The sequence below is a fragment of the Procambarus clarkii genome, chromosome 29 (genome assembly GCF_040958095.1).
Source record: "Procambarus clarkii isolate CNS0578487 chromosome 29, FALCON_Pclarkii_2.0, whole genome shotgun sequence".
Lineage (NCBI taxonomy): Eukaryota > Metazoa > Arthropoda > Malacostraca > Decapoda > Cambaridae > Procambarus > Procambarus clarkii.
This window is the reverse complement of record NC_091178.1, coordinates 41853454-41875207: the sequence shown is the minus strand read 5'-3', so window position 1 is coordinate 41875207 and position 21754 is coordinate 41853454. Positions and strand designations below refer to the sequence as shown.

The 21754-nt window shown below is 32.8% G+C and overlaps 2 protein-coding genes across 2 annotated transcripts in view; one reads left to right on the top strand and one right to left on the bottom strand.

Annotated features, from left to right (window-relative positions):
- The first annotated feature begins 7345 nt into the window (after positions 1-7345).
- LOC138369730 (cytochrome c-like) lies at positions 7346-8147 on the top strand. Its single transcript, XM_069333169.1, has 2 exons — positions 7346-7396; positions 7830-8147. The coding sequence occupies exons 1-2, from the start codon at positions 7346-7348 to the stop codon at positions 8145-8147; spliced, it is 369 nt and encodes a 122-aa protein (XP_069189270.1).
- An 11866-nt stretch (positions 8148-20013) lies between these two features.
- Positions 20014-21754, bottom strand: part of LOC138369729 (ABC transporter F family member 4-like) — a 49648-nt gene continuing 47907 nt past the window's right edge. The window contains exons 8-9 of the mRNA XM_069333168.1: positions 20316-20441; positions 20014-20061 (exon numbers count right to left, since the gene is read on the bottom strand). Of these exons, the coding sequence (XP_069189269.1) occupies positions 20014-20061; positions 20316-20441 (174 nt within the window). The remainder of the gene's footprint in view (positions 20062-20315; positions 20442-21754) is intronic.

The window sequence follows — 21754 nt, the reverse complement described above, 5'->3', positions numbered from 1 at the left end:
GATTACGGGTTACAAAAATTATACATTCTCTCTTATAATAAGGATAATAGATGATAATCATTTCGATAAAAAATGATCCATATTCTGTCACCCCTAAGCGAGCAATTAGTGCATTATATTTTTTAGTTTTTTCCACATGATAAACTCTGTCAATGCTTTTGAAGTCATTACAAAATTTTAAGTCAATGATGTATATATTGTCACAGTCTTCATCACCATCACTAAAAATGCGACAAGAATAGTTTTCATATTTAAACCATACTCTGTCATTAATTTCATTAACCAAAGTTTCATATAAATTTTTCATGTATGGTTCCATATATTTTATGGTCTGACATTTTTTGGTTTTACATAAACTATATTGGTTGATTTGATACCAGGAATTATTAACCTCTTTTTCAAAACATTTCACCCATTTTTCATAAACATCATATTGTCCAGTTGATTTCCAATTAATGTGTTCAAACATCAGGTACCTAAAATAAAAATCTCGCTTGAAATAGTTTTTTGTTAACAGAAATTCTTCTTCATCACATTTGTAGTATGTCGACCAAAGTGGAATTGATATTCCATCGATTCGCATCATCTCTCTTTCTTCTTCATCACATTTGTAGTATGTCGACCAAAGTGGAATTGATATTCCATCGATTCGCATCATCTCTCTTAAAGTTTCTTTTTCCTCTTCTGAAGCTTGAACCATCTTTAGAAATGTAAGAGGGTCCTTGGCAAAGGATTTATATCCATTGTTATTGCTTCTTATATTAAAATTTTCGTCATAAACACATAATATTGTATATCTTTCATCTATATTTGAAATAAGTTCGATGAAGAATCCTTCGTTTTCTATTTGACATCGTAGTATAAATTGAAATTGTGATGCTAGTGGTTTCCCTTCCTCGTTAGATCCCATCCATATTTTCAAGGAATAAAGAGTTTGTATTTCTGTTTCAAACAAAAAATTTGATGGTAATTTTAAATCTCGTTCTAATGTAATATTTAGTCCACAATTATAAAAGTATTGAATATAGCTAGACAATTGTAAACTTGATGTAATTGAAGGTACAAAAGATTTGAAATTCTCACATTCCGTAGTAAACATCATCTTGTCGAAAGGATTCATTATGCAAAAAAGAAAAAAAAAAAAATCTCTAATAAAATGTCAATTTACCCTAAATGGCCTCTCTGGCAAAAGAATGTTGAAAATTATCTCAAATTTTTTTGGTTAAAGCTGTGTATGTGGATATTGGTATCCCAGATGGTTTTTCTCCTCCTCTATTACTTTTGATTCTTTCCCGCAACATCCTGGATTGCTATGGGAGGGGAATCCACAAGAAACTTAACGACTCTTCCTTAGTTGGTTAGTATCCTCACAGCTCTCTTACATCTCGGCCTGTCACAGTCTGTTAAAAAAAATCCAATATAGTAGAAGAAATAAGGAGACTGATTGACCTAGTTGTGTGAGAACCATGAGCAAACAATAGTCACTCTCCCTTTTTCAATATAATAACAGATATGACAGCCACACCATCAGGAGATCCACGCCCCCCCCCCCCACCCCTCACAAATGAAATGAGAACACTGACCTGCTCGCGTGAATGGAGAGCAACTATAAAGCAAGAGAGGGCGGCTCTGTCTTATATTGACAGGAAACAGGAAACTCTCTTAAAAAAAAAAAAAAAAAAAAAGTCACTTCTCGCTCCTTGAGTCCTCCTTATTTCAATCAACATTTTTCATACAGTTTTGAGATTAATTTTTAAAAATTAAATGTTGTAAATGAATTGGAATGGTGGTATCCATTTTTTCATGTCTTGTTCCATATATGTTATAGTCGGACAATTTTTTTTTTCAAAATGGGTTCAAACATCAAATAACTAAAATATTTATCTCGCCCAAAATAGCTTTGTTCTTCTCTTAACCAAAGTTCTTCTTCATAATAACTTTTGTAGTATGTCAACAAAGGTGGAATCGATATTCCGTCGATTTGCACTAAAGCTTCTTTTTCCTCTTCTGAAGCTTGAACCATCTTTAGAAATAGGATAGGGTCTTTGATAAAGGATTTATATCCACTTTTATTGTTTGTTATTTCCAATTTTCCATCAAAATTATAATCACATAATATTGTATATCTTTCATCTAAGTTTGAAATAATATTGTGATACTACCTCTTTGGTCTGCTTGAGCTGCCAACACATCTCCTAAAAATACATTAAAAATCACTAACCTGGTCACGTGGATAGAGAGCAACTGAGCAAGTATGAAGCTGCTCTTGTCTTATATACAGCCTGACAAAATTATCCTCTTTAAAAATAAATGTTCTATCATACCTCCCACTCATTTGACAAGGGAGAACTCTGTGGTCTCCATTTTCTCATGATCATAAGATTTTCAACGCTTTATCCAAATGGGATAAACAGGCAGGAACAACTGTGACTGTTGTACAACAATAGTATAATTAACATATATCTATATCAAATGCCTTAAATATTTGTGGTGAAAATAAATTTTGGTTCCCTTCTTTTAGTAACTGATGTGATAAAATCTTTTCATTATCCCATTCTATTACAATATGTGGAATTTGATAGATGAGTTTGATAAAAGATGGCATCAAGAAAGGTAGTGAATGCCCCAAAACAGAAGTTAACATGGATGATATACATGTTTCTAAGGATGGGAGTTTTCCTTTTCCTTTTTCTATATTAATTCTGAATAATAAAGTAGAAGCTACACTCACTAATTGTTGAAATTTAACCTGGTCAATAGGAACATAAGATTTGTGTAAGTACCAAATTATAATATATTGTAAATGAGGCAAAACAATTTTATACTGTTGTTGTTGTTGTTGTTGTTGTTTGTGTTTATGGGCATTATTAAAATTTACAGTTTCATAATCAATGTTAAATGAATTTATTGGAATGACATAGGCTATAGTTTTATATTTCTTTTTATTTTGTGTTATATACAAGTTAGTAGATGAGTTTAAGAGTTTATTGGAATAAACATAAATCGTCATTTTTTAATACAGTCATCACAAAAGTGATGAGATTCGATTGACTCATCTGCAAGTCTTCGTAATGTTGGTATTTGGAGGAGGTGTAGTGGTTTATTTGACTGGCGACATTTATAACAACATGCTACATTCTTACTTTTTTCCAGTTGACGCCATTTTTCAACTCTCTGGTATATTGATAAATTCGGATGGACTGTTTTTAAAAGGTGTTCTGGAGAAATGTATTTTAAGAGAGGTTCCATAAAAGTATCAAAATTATGTAATTCCATATTATCGAAATCAAAATTGGCATTCATTTTTTATCTAAAGGGTTAGGTTTTCAACGATGTTTGAGGTTTTAAGCAATTCTATAATATTTTTTTGTATCTCTTGACTTTTATAGACATCATTCAAAATCAATGTTGGATTATATGAGTGAATAATTTTTCTTAAAATGTGGCGTACTTTATCTCGTCTTTCACAACCCCACATTAACATCACACACATTGTCACGGTTGCAATGATACCATACATAGTAGGAATGACACTGTATTTATCTCGTTTAGGCAAACGTGTAAAATATCGGTTAGAAAGATATTGAACATATCTTTTATAATTGAGTTTTGATTTAGATATTTGTTTAGAAAAGACATCACAGATATTTTCGGAATGAAATACTGGCATCGGTTCTGTGATTATAGAATATATATTTAAAGAAGGAAGAAAAAGGCCTCCGTAATCAATTAATTTAATTCGATGAATGTCATCATTGGATACAAATACATTTTGAGGATTAATATCGTAATAAGTACCTGATATATATTTGTCAGTAGTATTATATAAGACTAATTGAACATCAATAAGCTGTCTAAGAACTGTAGTAAGCAATTGTTGACGACAATACTGATCATTTTTCAATAAGTCGACTTTTTCCCTTAGTAGGATCCAATCGCGTGGGTTTAAGTATTCCATTTCGATAAAGTAGCCTATAGATTTAGATTTGAAAGGACATTTATACTCAATATTATTCAAAGAATGAGGAACTTTTGTAGGTTGTGATGACTCTAGAAATTTACCTTGTGGACAGTGTATTACATTATAGGCAGTTTCGACCATAAACACACGATACACTTGAACAAAGAATGCCTTTCTGATATTTTCATCAAGACGTGAAATGTTTTCAATCTCCATTAAAAAATCCCTTTTCCGGCGAAAACTCTTTCGAGCCACAAATGTTTGTAGATACTTTTTTCCTCGTTTGTGCTTCTTCTTAGAAGATTTAAAAAGTTTGGAAGCCGTGTGTGGGTAAATATTTTGAAACACATGTATTTGATGTGGTAATCTAGGATCAAGAAGTTCAATAGTAGGTACTTGGACAAGATCAACTTTACCATAGGCACCTTTCCCTAAATGACGTTTGTGGGTATTAAATGTAAAACGAATATGATTAGATATTCTATTATTTAGTGTTTCACATTCATCAGGCTTAGTCAATTTGTTTTTCCCCTTAATGACTTCCATTTTTTAATTATTTATTATATAATCCCAACTTGAAAACGGATACCAAACCCAACTCTTATAAGTCTTACGAAATTTTGATAGAAGGTATAAAAAAAGAAAAACATATATATATTAAATATATCATAACTATATATAATACAACAGTTTTTGTTTTTCATATATTATAATACAAACACTGTCATGACAAATACAACTGAAAATATTTGAAGTAATTCACAAACTATTGGACTGAAATGGAGGAATTTATCAAGAAAGGTAATCAAACATATCCTAATCTCTTAAAAATATATTCTTTGGCAACATATATTAGAAGATAATTATGGACTGTAATGGTATAACCAATGTTTCTTTCTTCTTTGTAGATAACTTGGAGTTTATTAATGGAGACATTACTGACCCTGTATATAGAAGCCCCAATATAGCGCTTGTACAAATACTCAACTGTGTAGCTGTTAAATCTCATGGACTTTCTCAGATTCTTGCTGAGATATATCCATACTGTGGTTCTTATACACGACGCCGGGCAATAGGCACTTTAAACCGTGCTATGCTTGAAGATAGACCTCAACCAGGAAATATTGAGATTTGTCATCCTAACACTGTAACAAAGGGACCAGTAGTTATAAATGTTTTTGGGCAGTTTTATATGGGGAAGGAGAAAAATCAAAACCTTTATACAAAAAGACTCATACAGCAGTTACAGCAGTCGTGTACTGTTGATGTTGGACCTAAAGGAAGAAATCCTAGACATTTAGAACCTTTCGATCATCAACTTTTATCTGGCCTTTTAAAAGATACATCCCAAAACAGGATTTATTGGTTTAATGAAGGTCTAAATAAATTAGCAGTGCAAGTATCTAATGGAAAATACAGTTTGGTAATATTTCCATCGTTAATTGGGTGTGGATTGGCTGGTGGAAACTGGGAAAGAGACTACTTACCAGCAATTATAAAATTTTCTAGACAGGTCTACCCCTTTGGTGTCAGAGTTAAAATTATAAACAAAATTATGTCAAAGACATCATAACAATGAAAAGAATAGTTAAACCTCCTAATTTATATATATATATTTTTTTCATAGGTTCCCCTCTTTATGACCAAAAAAAAAAAAAACAGGACAGTGTCATTAACATAAATAAGACGGACCTCCACCCTCCCTGGTCAATTGTTGTTGTGTGATGATTTAATCCTGACAACAGAATGAACCAGTCAGTGGGTTTAGATATGTTTCCTAAAACTTTATGAACTGATTGAGGTGAGAGAGACCATAGTTACTAATTGAAGAAATTTTATCTCTACCCTTCTACCACTACTACTACTACTACTACTACTACTACTACTTCCATCCTACTCTTATTTACCCTATCACTTTTCAGACATCTTTCTACATACCAAACCCGAGAAAAGTGTTGTTTTTTTGGTTTATTTTTTTTTTTTTGAATAGTTAATTGTGGAATAAAGAGCTTTTTCCCCTTGTTTACAACTCCATTTCTTCTCCCTTTTTTTTAATTAATATTAATGTTATCTTTCATATTTCTTCTAGGTTTAATATGGAATTATCCCTGGGGAAATGTCCAAAGAGAAGACATTTAAAAAAAAATATATACAAAATATCAAATTCAAAAAACTCAAGAGGTTGCCAACTTTTTTTGACTTGCAAGATTTCTCCTACAAGGTCAAGATTACAGCAGAATATCAAAGTAAGAAACATCATAGAAATTATGACAGAAGCAGAAAAGGCATCGTTAACTATTATATTTAATTGTTCACCAAATATCAGATCAATTGATACTGATATAAATCTGTTTGAAAATGAACATGATTTTAGACAAGACGAGTGTTTTGAAACTAAAAATAATTCTACAGTCCTGGTTAAAATACCATTTTTGAAAAAATATCAAACAAACCTGGTGTCCAACCGACTCTGGGGACCTGATAATAAGGACGTTGTCATTGATATATCAATTAAACACGGTTCCCTTAAAACTATCAAGAAAAATGTCATTCGTCATCAAATTGTATCTTGCCCCATTTGTTTAGATATGAATGGGTCAGGTGACATGGTTTTTATGTTTGATGATTATATGGTTGGATGTGGTCACAGTATTTGTCCTCAATGTATGTTTACATTATCAGCCAAAATTTTGTTGGGTAAAAAATCTACAGGGAAATTTGATTATAATAATTATGGTTGCCTTAGATATATGAATAATTCTTATGGGATGTACTCTTTTTTATCAAACATTATCTACAAAGATGAAATATTTTGTCCACTTTGTAAGCAAATAGTAAAAAGTGTGTTTGTGTTGAATATGCATCATCTAAAATGTAGCATTAGGGAATTTTCTCGTAAGTATGCACAAATCTTATTTTGGGGTAATCAAACTGACAGGCTGTTTTTAGAAGCCGCAACTAGTTTTATATATGGAGTGGAGCAATTGGCAGTCACTGATTTGTATATAGAAAGATATATTATGGAAAACAGTTGGATTTTTGACGAATATGTGACACCAGTTACCCTATACCTTAACTTTAATGAAACACTTTCAGAGATGAAACTTGTTTTTAAGAGTTTACAGCCATATTTATTAAAACTAGCCTCAAAAAATTCTAATGATCCATCAAATAGAAAATACTTATTTTTCTTTAACCAACTTTGTCATAGAAAGGGAGGTGAACCAATCCTGAGACCAACATTCATTAAATAAAACAATTAAAAAAAATGTTTTTTTGTAAATAAATGTATATGTATCTGTTATTTTTACCTCTGTTTGGGTTTCAATCAGAGGGCATCAATTTCTCAGGCAGCAACAGGTACCACCTAGCGTTCATATTCATATGACAACCCAAGGCCAGCCATCACCACTTCAGTTACAAGGTCCACCGCAGGTACAGTCACAGTTGCCTCCCCAGGGCCCACCTCAGGGCCCACCTCAGGGCCCAGCTCAGGCACCAATGCTATAAAAACTCTAATCCGAAAAGTTAAAATGTCATCCTTACCACATTTTCATATCATATTTTTATAGGAGGGTGTAATTATTTATTTCTTATGTTTTCTCATTTGAAACTGTGTTTGGTTGAAGTTGTAGCTGGTTAGATACATTATCCAAATCTGTATCTACAGTATTTTTTAGTCCATCTGTGAGTGTGTTTTGACTCAAGGTTGTGCAGTGTTCTCGCAGAGTATATCAGAATCCTAAAACAAAGAAAAAAGTGTCCTTTTTTTGTAAGTAAGTATATGAAACATATAAATAAATAAATAAATAAATAAATAAATAGCATACACCTTAACCTTTTAAGTTAATGTGTTTTTTTTTTTCAGAAGATGGTTGAGAGGGAAAAAGGTAAGAAGATCTTTATGCAGAGGTGTGCACAGTGTCACACTGTTGAATTAAACGGCAAGCACAAAACTGGACCAAATCTAAATGGCCTCTTCGGCCGCCAAACTGGTCAGGCTTCTGGCTATATTTACACTTATGCCAATAAGGCCAAGAGTATCACGTGGGACAAAGATAATCTAGATATCTACTTGACCAACCCCAAGAAATTTATTCCAGGCACAAAGATGGTGTTCGTTGGTCTTAAGAAGAAGAATGAGCGTGCAGACTTGATTGCTTACCTGGAAACCTCCACCAAGTAGAGCAAGCATTAATATTTTTGTGGTCTCACCACTTTAAATCAACAAATCATCCTGCTAATCAAAATTTACTAAAAAAAAAAAAAAAGGGGGCAGTAAAAATTACAAAACATTGCTCAAAGAGTGGAGGAGACAGCTGGTTGCCCGGAGTAGATGGTAGCAGTATCAGTTGAATTATATAAATATCAAGTAGTCGCAGGCTACTCTCACATTTTACATCCACTGACGGCCAACCAACACAAGCTTCGCTACTCTTCCATCCAATAGAAATTTAGTAGCCACATTCTTAGTAATATTTGGAATATTCAGGTGTACAAAGTGTGATGATATATGTTGTATTAGGCTAGGAAACCTTGACCGAATTTATCATTTAAATTCGGCGAAGAGCGAATTAATTGCTCGAATAGTGGCGAAAGAATACGGATCATTTTATGTAGAAAAGGTAAACCGCGTACTTTTCATAACCCGAAATCCCCATCTCTTTATGGACCTCATTCAAATGGGAGAAAAGGAAGAAATCTGTCATTTTATTATAGAAGACGAAGGTTTATCATCATCACCACCACCAATTTGTGAATTCCTTTTTGGATATTACTAGAATGGGATATTGGACCATGGCCTGCTTACGTAGAGCAATCAACACCAACCGTAATATTCCTCATTTATTTAAACTCCAATTAATCAACGAAGTTCAACGGAATCTAATGATTAGATCGTGGGAAAGAGTAGTGGCAGATGAATTGAATCAAAACAATTTTTCAAAAAAAAATCACCAGGCCTTAGAGAGAATATCATTAGGATGTTATGATTGGTTGTAACGGAATAAAAATCTGGAGAGGATTGAACAAACTGACAAAACCATTAAAAAATATCTCTCATCATTATTTCATGATAATTAAATTTAATGTGGGAATCATTAATATTATCATTTATTAACTTGTATAACTTATAAACTATAAATAATTATCTTATTAGATTATGTCTCAGGGGTAAATAATGTAATCCAGGAATTTTTTGGGTGTTAAATTTTTCATTATTTATATGTTCGATATCTATATTAATGAAAAGTTCCTCTTTTTTGTTCATATTTTTTAAAATCCTTTAAATATTCAATTCTAATACTTTCTCGAAATGATCTGCCCTAGCAACAAATAGGGAATTAATTATTGGCTAAGATTTATCGTCATATGAATTTTTTATTATATATTTGTGATAGAATTTAATCAAATAAATCCCAATAACATATGGTCTTTGTTTCAAGGTTATCTGACCATGGCATAGACAAACAAAGACTACTTTTTTTTTCCGTGGCATAACGTGTCGATGTTAATGTACTATTAGATCAAAGATCAAAGTGACTGACTGAACTCTGGCCGATGGTAGATTTAACCAGTTCAGTTATCATTTTCTGCACTTCAGAAGAGTTCATCATTTGAATAAAAGGTTACTAAAATATGTTCTCGTTTTTGGTTAATGAATGGATGGATAGTTAGTGAAATTCTAAATTTTTATTACTTTTATACTTCTTGTCAATTTGTTTTTCCTAATTTGTGATAATATTTGCTGAAAACTTTGTTCTGGTTGAATCTATACTTAAATTTTTTTTCACACTCATTGTACATAAAGGGATTTACTCCTACTAACATTCGGAATACTCATTTGCACAAAGGTTTTAAAACCATGGTATCCATGTTTCCCTTTAAATCTTTTACATCTTCGATTACATCAAGTTCCCAAATAAAAAAATATGTAGACAAATATTTTTCAATTGGTTTAAATATTACTTTAGAACCATCTATAAGTAAATTAATACAATTTAACCCCCAAATTGTAAATGTTTATGCTATTAAAATATGGATGGGATCTACTCAAGAAGGATATCCTGCGGCATCCCAATTGCAATTTATACTGCGAGTCTTATTTAATGAGGCTGAAAATTATTGTTCTTATATGTTTGTAGAATTCTTCTCTAACATTGACCAAAGAAGCATTATGTTCTGTGAACATAATTTCAAGTACCCCCGTGATCCAGGATTACTTAATATTGCCTATCAAGGGATATAGGTCCTACGCCAAAGATCCTTCCATATTTCTAATGATGATACAAGCTTCCAAGCAGGAACGAGAAGCTCTGAGAGAGATGATGATAGCAGACGGAATATCGATTCCATCGTCATGTAGCAAAGTTGATCAGGCAGCGCTGAAAAAGCTTATGTCTATAAAACAATATTTGAATCGGCATTATTATTTCAGGCACATGATGTTTAAAAATATACGTTGGGAATTAACCCGAGATGTGAGAGCTTACGAAGCATGGTTTAAAAATAAAAAATGGCTTAAATACGTTAATCGAAGGATGATTCGACATAAACCCTATTGTTTACATGATGGGAAGGCATATTATCATCACAAGCCTCGTCAAGATATAATTTATAGGGACCCCAACTATAAACGTTGTTATCCTTATGGGGTACCCGAATATTGTAATAAATGGCCTAAAAATTATACATTTCGGGTTTTCAGTGATGGTGATAAAAAGTGTGATGATATATGTTGTATTAACATAGGAAAGCTTGACAGAATTTATCATTTAAATTCTGCGAAGAGAGAATTAATTGCTCGAATAGTGGCGAAAGACTATGGATCCTTTTATGTAGAAAGGGTAAACCGCGTACTTTTCATAACCCGAAATCCCCATCTCTTTATGGACCTCATTCAAACGGGAGAAAAGGAAGAAATCTGTCGTTTTATATAGAAGACGAAGGTTTATCATCATCATCATCATCACCACCACCTCCATAGTAAAAACACCTACAAGCCAAATAGTTTGCAGGCAATGTGCGTCAATCAATTTGTGAATTCCTTTTTGGATATTAATAGAATGGGATATTGGACCGTGGCCTGCTTACGTAGAACAATCAACACCAACCCTAATATTCCTCATTTTTTAAAACGCCAAATAATCAATGAAGTTCAACGGAATCTAATGATTAGATCATGGGAAAGAGCAGTAGCAGATGAAACAACTACTGAACTTTTATTTCAAACGCACCACAGACCCCGAGATGAGATACATTGGCAAATTGGATAGCGATCACTATTCATACATTTTGTATGGTTTAGTGACGGTGATGACCACTGCCATTTAATGAAACTCGTTCACATGTCCAAAACAGTAGTGACATATTTATTGGGATTGTGTAAGAGACACAAAGCACTGTGTAGTATTTTAAGTTATTTTACTGAATTGATTATGTTATAAAATATATTTGTTTATTATTCTTATAATAAATAAATCTTGAAGTTAGGAGCAAATGCTAAAAGTATAAATAAAAACCATTGATGAATCTTAATAATGTAATAATGCCAAACCAATTAATTCACATATTTCTTTACATTACAAAGGAAACATAAGTAACTGAATGGGCTCTGGCCGAAATCAAGGCCTTTAAAAACGTATTCGTTTTTCGTTTTGTATAGATCCTGTTGATCATTTCATTTACTGACGACGTCATTATACTTGGCTTCAATGCCCCCACCATCATTATTACCCCCTCCTCTCATATTATTTGAGATAACTAAAATTAAGTCAAATGGTATAAAAAGGGGAACTAATTATTATTAAAAGTACAAGTTTTCAACAACTATTGTCACTAATTAGAAATTAAATTTTTGTAAGAAGTGTATAAAAGTAATAAAAATTTAGAATTTCACTTAACTATTACATTCATTTGCCCAAAACGAGCACAGTAATAATAAGTATAATGACGTCGTCAGTAAACGAAATGATCAACTATATTTTATTCTTTAGAAAAGAGTATGATGCTGTAAAACTTAAACATATCTTAGTAACCTTTTATTCAAATGATGAACTCCTAGCTACCAAAAAAATTTTGGTATCATGTAATAATGGTGATGAGTGGCCATATGAATTAGACGAATTTAATTATCCACATAAGATGGATTACAATGATCTATACAAAAAGAAAGACGACCACAGTTACTTCTATTTTTAAAGGCCTTGATTACCTGGAAACCGAAGGTAGATTACCGAAACCTTCAATAGATTTGAGTAAATATCCCCAATATGAATTAACCACCCATATAACTGTTATTGAGGTGCTAACTAAATTGTCGAGGCTTCAAGATAATGTGGATCATTTACAAAATGTTGCCTTGCGACTAACGGAAGAAGTACGTAACTCTGAAATACAGAAAATGATAACTGAACTGGTTAAATCTACCATCGGCCAGAGTCCAGTCAGTCACTTAAGTTCCCTTTCTAATGTAAAGAATGATATGTGAATTAATTGGTTGGGCATCATTACATTATAGTATAGTATAAGATTCATCATGTGTAGGGGGGTGAAGGGGGTAGGATTTAGAGTCTTTGATCTAATAGTACATTAACATCGACACGTTATGCCACGGAAAAAAAAAAATAGTCTTTGTTTGTCTATGCCATGGTCAGATAACCTTGAAACAAAGACCATATGTTATTGGGATTTATTTGATTAAATTCTATCACAAATATATAATAAAAAATTCATATGACAATAAATCTTAGTCAAAAATTAATTCCCTATTTGTTGCTAGGGCAGATCATTTCGAGAAAGTATTAGAATTGAATATTTAAAGGATTTAAAAAAATATGAACAAAAAAGAGGAACTTTTCATTAATATAGATATCGAACATATAAATAATGAAAAATTTAACACCAAAAAAATTCCTGGATTACATTATTTACCCCTGAGACATAATCTAATAAGATACTTATTTATAGCTTATAAGTTATACAAGTTAATAAATGATAATATTAATGATTCCCACATTAAATTTAATTATCCGCCCAATCTTAGCAGAAGACAGTTAATTTATTGGAAAATTTACGATATGTCAGGATTAACAGCTGATAATAAATTTATCTGGTATGAAAATTTTTTTACACAATTTCACAATCAAGATATTGTAATTGACGAAGATTTTGGGGTATATTCCCCATTTAAAATTGAAGAGGCCAATATGATAATATATATTAATACTGTGGTAGATTTATGGTTTTTTCTTTTAGATGGGGTAAGAAATGTTGAACAAAGTTTAAGTGAGTATATTATTAGAAATTGTTTAACTTATGAACAAACATTGGAAGTAAACAAAAAATCAATTACAAATATTGATATGTACATTAAAATCGATGAAGTCGTGAGATATGATGAGAATATAATTGAGCATCTCATTAGTAATTATGAAAAAAATAATAATTGGTCAAAACTAAGAAATATATCACTATCTACAGCGTGGGACATGCATTGTGATTTATTAGAACAATTTACTAGTATTATTAATAAAATTAAAAATCCAATAGAAACAATACCAAGAGATGCCAAATTTTATTCTTATCTTTCCCCTGATTATGTAGTAACTAAAATGGTGGCTTACCTCTCACAAAAAAGGGAAAATATTACTATTTGGAAAAATCAGTACCAAAATTATTCCATTAAAAAGAATGGAATTATAAAAAAGATGAGAAATCGGGGGGTGTTGAAAGATAAAGTTGTAGAAAGGGAGGTAGAAGAAGAAGAAGAAGACAAAGATTACATTTGTACAACATAGCAATGATGAAATAATGATGAAAGATATTTGTAATGGTTATGTCAGTTTGTTCAATCTTCTCCAGATTTTTATTCCGTTACAACTTTCCAATCATAACATCTTGATGATAAAACTAAACCTTTAATAATGAATGATGACAAAACTAAACATTTAATAATGAATAATTCATTCAAATAGATAATCACTATTGAGCCTAGAATTAGAAAAACAAAATAAAAGTTGTAAAGAAGGATGAGCTTTAGTCAAAAAATAATCTGGTATTAGGGAGACAGGGGAAACCTGGCAAGGATAACCTTGGAAAGGACGTTATATAAAGAGACTCCGACGACTTGGCGGTCCACATTCTAGAACTAACTAAGTACAGTCGTCACAACCAAAAAGTGCAGTATAGGATTTGCCCATTAGAGTCATAAGTCAATTATGAACCAACAACCCCATCTTCATCCTGTAGACGATTGCTTGCTGGAATATTCCAGAACTGTATCTGGTTGTAGCAACATAGATCCTATTCGCCTACTAAATATTTGGAACAGCCTCAGGGTCGATAACAACCTTCGCCCAATAAATATAACACCGGACACTCTGAACATAATTGACCCAAATCGGTTTCCTATCGACAACCCAACTTTACATGCTCCTGAGACATCCAATCCCCCCCTCCCATTATCTTGTCCACCAATCCAAAGTCCCCCAATTACTCCAGCTGAACTCTGTAACAATCACCTCATCAACTAATGATCTTAACCCACCCTCTAAGAGAACATAGAAAATCGATTAGATCAGCAGAAATAACAAGATCCAACAGTGACAATGATTCATCTGAAAAATCGTCCAAAAGTGGAGTGGACTCATAGGATGAAAAATCTCCAGATCAAGTAAGTAATTATCAAAAGGTATCAAAGCCGAGGAAGAAAAAAATATTGTTTAAAATAGGTGGTAAAAGAACTGTAAATTATCTGAACATAGCAAAAATCATAGTGTTGATTTTAAACATTACTGGACAATGTTGATGATTTAGTAGTTGGGGTGTTGATAACCAGTGGTGATGATGGTGATGGTGGCTAAAGTCGAGGGGTGCTTGGTATAGCTGAGCGGAAAGGGTTTAAATATTTGGGAGAGAGAGAGAGAGAGAGAGAGGTGACATCATATTTTAAAGGATGTGGTAACGTCAGATGATAACAAAACTTGTCCAGAGTATATAAACAGATGACTGTTACAGCTTAACCAGCACTACACAACAAGCCTTTGACTGACTATAAAGCTTATCCATCTTTACAACTGAAGAGTTGCTCACTTGAAACATAAGTATGTTTTTTTTTTTATTTTTTTTTTTTTTTTAATTTTGTCATTGTTTATTGTTTGAGTCTTTATTTGGTTCATTTTGAAACATAAGGTATATTTTAAAAACTTTTTGTTTAATTTTTTGTATCACTATTTAATTCTTTAGAAAGGATTGTTTTAATAATTCTATGCTTTGGTTCTGTATCAGACGTTTTTGTTAATTAATTTTTTAAATATTTAGGATAACGATTTAACTGATTTTGTTTTTTCGTAGATGAAAGAAGTCTCTCAACATCGCTGTCGTCGTTCACGTCGATCGAAGAATGATAAATATCTTCTACCCCAGAAAATAAAAAGAGAGGATGCCCAGAGGTATGGACAACTTGGTAACAAAAATTGTGGCCCACATATGAACCCCTATAGATGGATGGTTGGTTTTAATACTGAAGAAAAGAAAGGAAGGATCTTAAGGAGCAAACCATGTTCTTATATATGCACCTTATTTATCACATTCGATCCATTTAATCCACATGAAGATGGACTATTAGACTGGGATATTAACATTGAGATAGAACGTAATTTAAATACATCCTGCCTTGAAATTCAATTTGAAGGCAAGGATTCAGAATGTGATTTTGTGGATCTGAGAGGACATTTTGGACTAACTGATCTCAAGGAGATATTTAAAAGAATAATATATATTCTCCCAGAAGTCGAGCTATCCAAAATATTCAAAATAATCCCATCCTTTAAAGATAAAAAGGTTTTAAAGCATACTGAAAAGATTAAAAGTCTTTTCACAATTGAAAAGTATAGGTGTAGATTTGCAAATTTTTATAGTGTATTATTCCCACCTTATATTGTTACTAAACTGGAGTATTTGCTTGGTAAATAACAGTGTTTGTAATTTGGGACTAAGTTGGATTTGTGCTGATTGATTGATGAGGTATGGGGGCAAGAGTTGTTTGTCTCCTAATTCATATATCTTATAGGATCTAAGTTGGATTTGTGATGACAGGAAAATATTTATTATTTGTTTGTCGAACTTAATTAAGCTTTGTTTATTAGACAAATCAGGTCTCGCATAGTAGGCAGAGTACTGTGTTCTAGCTAGTATGCAAGGCCCGATTTACCACATCATCAGTGGGATTTTCGTTATTAAACAAACAATTTGTACCCCAATCATTGATTTAACATAAACTATATGATTTACATTTTACATTGAAATATTTTTTTTTTTACATACCACCACTACAAAAGCTCTAAAGTCCTCCATATTATTGTAAAAAAAAAAGAGAGATAATGTTTACTGAAAAATGAGTAGTAGTATTAAGGGGTAAAGTAAAAGTTGTTCAATTTGTTTATAAATTTATTTATGAAATGGTTATAGAAAGAGCTGCAACTGGTCCAAGTTTCAGCATCACACCCTAAACAGAAAAGGAGAAAAAAAATACACAACGTATTATGCAACGAATTTTCAACATTTTCAAATAATTTCAGGGAACACATGTGTCAACAAAAATATTTCTATAACAATCAGATATTAAATTTAGCACATAATAAAGGATTCTATTGATCAGTTTTATCAAAAGAAGTGTTTAGTGCAATAATATAATTATTCAAAGTTACCCTTCCAAAAATATACAATATTTGATGTTTAATCAACAAATGGACTTTGGACTAAAATGTCTCAATAGGTTTGTAGAAGCACAAACTCTATAAGGTGTAATTTGCATGTAAATTGATTAATAAATGAAAGCTGAGAAACACCTTGAAGTTGTAAATTACTTACCTGAGTATCGGCCATGTAGTCGAGTGTGTCATCGACCGATTTCGTTCATAATTGGCACCCTTGTAGATAGGCATCCATTGAGCAAGGTATGCAATATCCTGCACATACATATTACCAGACTTCGACTTGGCACTGCCACACCAGCCACAGCAGTAAATGTAGATGGCACTGTCGTGGCCGTTCCATACACATCGAGGGGTTGAGGATGTGTGAGGAGGGTCGAAGCGGGGTGTGGCTGCTGGGTCATGCCTCTCACAGCTGAGGCGGGGAGGCCGCCTGTATCTTCACTTGATAATAACCTCCCTTGTGCTACAGCGTCTCTCCTTTCCAGCCAACGACGGCGACCGCGTGTCAAATTGGCTACTCTTGCATTCAGACCCTTCCGTTTATAGTCATTGTGCGCTAGACGCTACAAAAGCGAGATTCCAGGAGCAAAAATGGAGCGCGCATCAACACCCTCCACTCTCAACAGGACACAACATGTGACTGGTAGCTGGCTGCCTCTCCCACCCCCGCTAGGAGACGGTTGCCATTGAGTGTATATTTGTTGTCATATATACAGAGTTATTTCCGACGTTATTACCGAAAAATTGACGTTTAGAACGTACGACGCAATACTCTTTGTCGCGCCACAGCCGCGGGGCACCGGATTCTGCAAAATTACGCATGGAAATGTACCATAAATACTTTAATTTATATCATAACATTCTCGGGTTTGCGCCAAAGTGTTACCAGAACGTTGTAGTATTTTTATAAATTTTTCAAAAAGATTTGATTTTTCCGAATTTTTGTGATGATAAGCCCCCTTAAGAAGATGAAAATATTACATAATATATAATTAATGAATAATGAATAGTTCATTCCCTTTTTTGAAAGGAGAGGGAGTATTCCAAAGTGTAATTTATTTTATGATTGCCGTACAAATTAATTAAATGTTTAAATGGTGGTGAAAGAATATTTATTTTTCTGAAACATATTCTTCATATACCTCTCTCATTCAAACGAAGGAAAGGGAAACTAAAGTCACTGTTTAATTTTACACAACAAAACATTTATCTTCATCATCAGCATGTCAAAAAAAAATGACAAGAGCAAGGTAATAGTAGTATACAAGACAAAGAACGCAATGAGTTTGTGATTTAAATTTTTTCATTGAACGACAATTACATTATTACAATGTGTACTACAATATTGACCTACCTTATGTTAAATGTGGTTAAGAACTTATTACTGTGTATTTGAAGCTATACAAAAATAATAAAAACATCTCGAGCATAAACATTGATATAAAAATTAAATAATAATTTATATTTATAAGAAATAATGTCCGTCTACGATGACATAACCATGGCACAACTAGCCAGATTAAGAACACCATGGAGAACTTTTATATCTTCGATTAAATACGACGATGAACTAACAAGAATGATATATCTATATTATGCCGATAGACTTGATATTACTCTGGAATTACATTGCAATGTACCACCACCAATGGTACATCGTGTGAATAAAACATACAGTGTATCAATAACGCCAGTAACTCTTTATTCGATAAAATTTTGGATGGGAACGAATAAAAAAGGGTATCCCGTGGCATCACAATTGCAATTTATAATGCGAGTTATGGTAACTGACAGGAAAACGGGAAAATATTATTATTTGTTTGTAGAACTTATCGCTAACCGCGACGAACGGCGTACAATGTTCTGTAAATTCAATTTAAATAAATCTTCTTTGTATGGCCAAAATGAAAGACTCAAATGCCAAACTCATGTAAATGGATATCGATCCTATGCTAAAGATCCGCTTGTATTTCTGACGATGATACAAGCGTCTAACGAAGAAAGAGAAGCTCTGAAAGAGATGATGAGAGCCGAGGGAATAAGAATCCCTTTATCATCATCATCATCATCATCTTATTCATATAATAAAGTTTGTCAAACTGCAAAAGAGAAGCTTTTGAGATTGAAACGATATTTCAATCGACATTATTACTTTAGGTATATGATGTTCGACAATATACAGTGGGAATTAACCAGAGATGCTATTGCTTTCGAAGCATGGTTATATGGCCAAGAATGGTCTGAATACGCTCATGAAAAGAGAATTCAACACGAAAAATATTGCTTGTTCAACGACAGAGAGTTTCAACTAACAAAGTTGCACATGAAACCCAGTTTTAAGTTTTTTTTTAGAAGGTTCGTGTATATGTATGACTGTGGGAAAATTGGTTACACCATACTTTGGAATAAGGACACTACTACCACATATCGGGTATTTAGCGATTGTGAGGAAGAATACTCTGAAATTTTTTGTGGTACTGATCATTTATTAAATCACATCGACAGAGTGTATCATGTGAATCAATTTGGTAACTGGTGGCATGATGATGGTGATGGAAGAAACATGGAACCATGTGTGAATTCATATGGTGAACTAATTGCACGCATGTATGTGAAAAATTATGGAGAAATTTATTTCGAAATGATCATAGTAACTTATAGCACCCCATTTGACGTACTATCTGAATGTATTCTTTTTCTAACCCGAGATCTCAAACTCTTTGTGGATATTATTCAAACGGGGAACAAGGATGAAATTTATAGTTTTATCGTTCGAGACGAGGGTTTATCATCATCTCCGCCCAAATATGACAATCGTTTACGAGCTATATGTACTCGGGCAGTTACAAGTTATTTTTTGGATGTTAGAACAACAGAATGGGGTTGGACAGCGGCCACTCTGTGCGAAGAAATGGTTTCCACCCTCCAGATCCCGGATTCCTTTAAATATCAATTTATCGATGATGAACTTAAATGGAGTCTAATGGTTAGTTCCTGGAAGAGAGCCGTGGAAGATTTGACATTAGATGATAATATAGCTGAACGGAGCAAGGCTGCATTTATGGCTAAATCACAAAAACTGGATAAATTGATAGATGAAAAAATAGCCGTCACACTGGAGTACTTGAGCCAGCAGGGATGTCTTGATGAGTTGGATATATATACATTATTTTCTGCTTCTTTAGTAAAAGATCCTATTATAAACTTGAATTATGCTTCTTTGACCGAGAAGTGGTAAAGAAAAAGATGATTTGAGTTGGAGTAAATTATCTAGGTTTTTGTAACATACACACATTGAGGAGCATTGGGCAACTCAATTCATACATTTTGTATGGTTTAGTGACGCTGACGACCACTGCTATTTAATGAAACTCGTTCACGTGTCTAAAACAGTGGTGACATATTTATTGGGATTGTGTAAGAGACACAAAGCACTGTGTAGTATTTTAAACTATTTTACTGAATTGATTATGTTATAAAATACTTGTTTATTATTCTTATAATAAATAAATCTTGAAGTTGGGAGCAAATGCTAAAAGTATAAATAAAAACCATTGATGAATCTTAGTAATGTAATAATGCTCAACCAATTAATTCACATATTTCTTTCCATTAGAAAGGGAACTTAAGTGACTGACTGGACTCTGGCCAATGGTAGATTTAACCAGTTCAGTTAGCATTTTCTGCACTTCAGAGTTACCTACTTCTTCCATTAATCGCAAGGTAACATTTTGTAAATGATCCACACTATCTTTAGTTAGCACCTTAATAACAGTTATATGGGTAGTTAATTTATATTGGGGATATTTGTATATTAATTTTATTTAACAGTTCTAAAGTTATATATATAGAAATAGAAATTTAGTAGCCACACTCCTACTAACATTCGGAATATTCAGCTGCACAAAGCTTTTAAAAAACCATTTTATCAATGTTTCCCTTTAAATCTTTTTCATCTTCGATTACATCAAGTTCACAAATAGAACAATATTTAGACAAAGAAAAGTCTTATCTTATAAATATTACTTTAGAACCATGTATAATTAAATTAAAGCCATTTCTTAAACACCATATTGTAATTGTAAATGTTTATGCTATAAAAATATGGATGGGATCTACTCGAAAAAGATATCCTGCGGCATCCCAATTACAATTTATACTGCGAGTCGTAGTTAAGGAGCATGAAAGATATTGTTCTTATATGTTTGTGGAACTCTTCTCTAACATTGACCAAAGAAGCATCATGTTCTATGATCATAGTTTTAAGTACGATAATTACTTAAAATGGTCTATCACGGGATATAGGTCCTACGCCAAAGATCCTTCCATATTTCTGATGACTGATACAAGCTTCCAATCAGGAACGAGAAGCTCTGAGAGAGATGATGATAGCAGACGGAATATCGATTCCATCGCCATGTAGCAAAGTTGATCAGGGTGCGCTGAAAAGGCTTATGTCCCTCAAAAAATATTTGAATCGGCATTATTATTTTAGGTACATGATGTTTAAAAATATACGTTGGGAATTAACCAGAGATTTGAGAGCTTACGAAGCATGGTTGAAAAATACAAGCATTGATGACAGGATGAAACAACATAGACCCTATTGTTTACATAAAAAATTTGGTTGTAAGGACCCTCGTGAAGATATAATTTATAGGGACCCCAACTATAAAATTAGATCTCATTTAAGGGTACCCGAATATTGTGATATGTGGCCTAAAAATTATACATTTCGGGTTTTCAGTGATGGTGATAAAAAGTGTGATGATATATGTTGTATTAACATAGGAAAGCTTGACAGAATTTATCATTTAAATTCTGCGAAGAGAGAATTAATTGCTCGAATAGTGGCGAAAGACTATGGATCCTTTTATGTAGAAAGGGTAAACCGCGTACTTTTCATAACCCGAAATCCCCATCTCTTTATGGACCTCATTCAAACGGGGGAAAAGGAAGAAATCTGTCGTTTTATTATAGAAGACGAAGGTTTATCATCATCATCATCATCATCACCACCACCTCCATGTAAAAACACCTACAAGCCAAATAGTTTGCAGGCAATGTGCGTCAATCA

Coding starts and splice junctions, on each gene's coding strand:
- LOC138369730 (XM_069333169.1), top strand. CDS start 7,346: ATGACAACCCAAGGCCAGCCATCACCACTTCAGTTACAAGGTCCACCG. Junction 7,397..7,829: donor AGTTACAAGGTCCACCGCAG/GTACAGTCACAG, acceptor TTTTTTTTTCAG/AAGATGGTTGAGAGGGAAAA.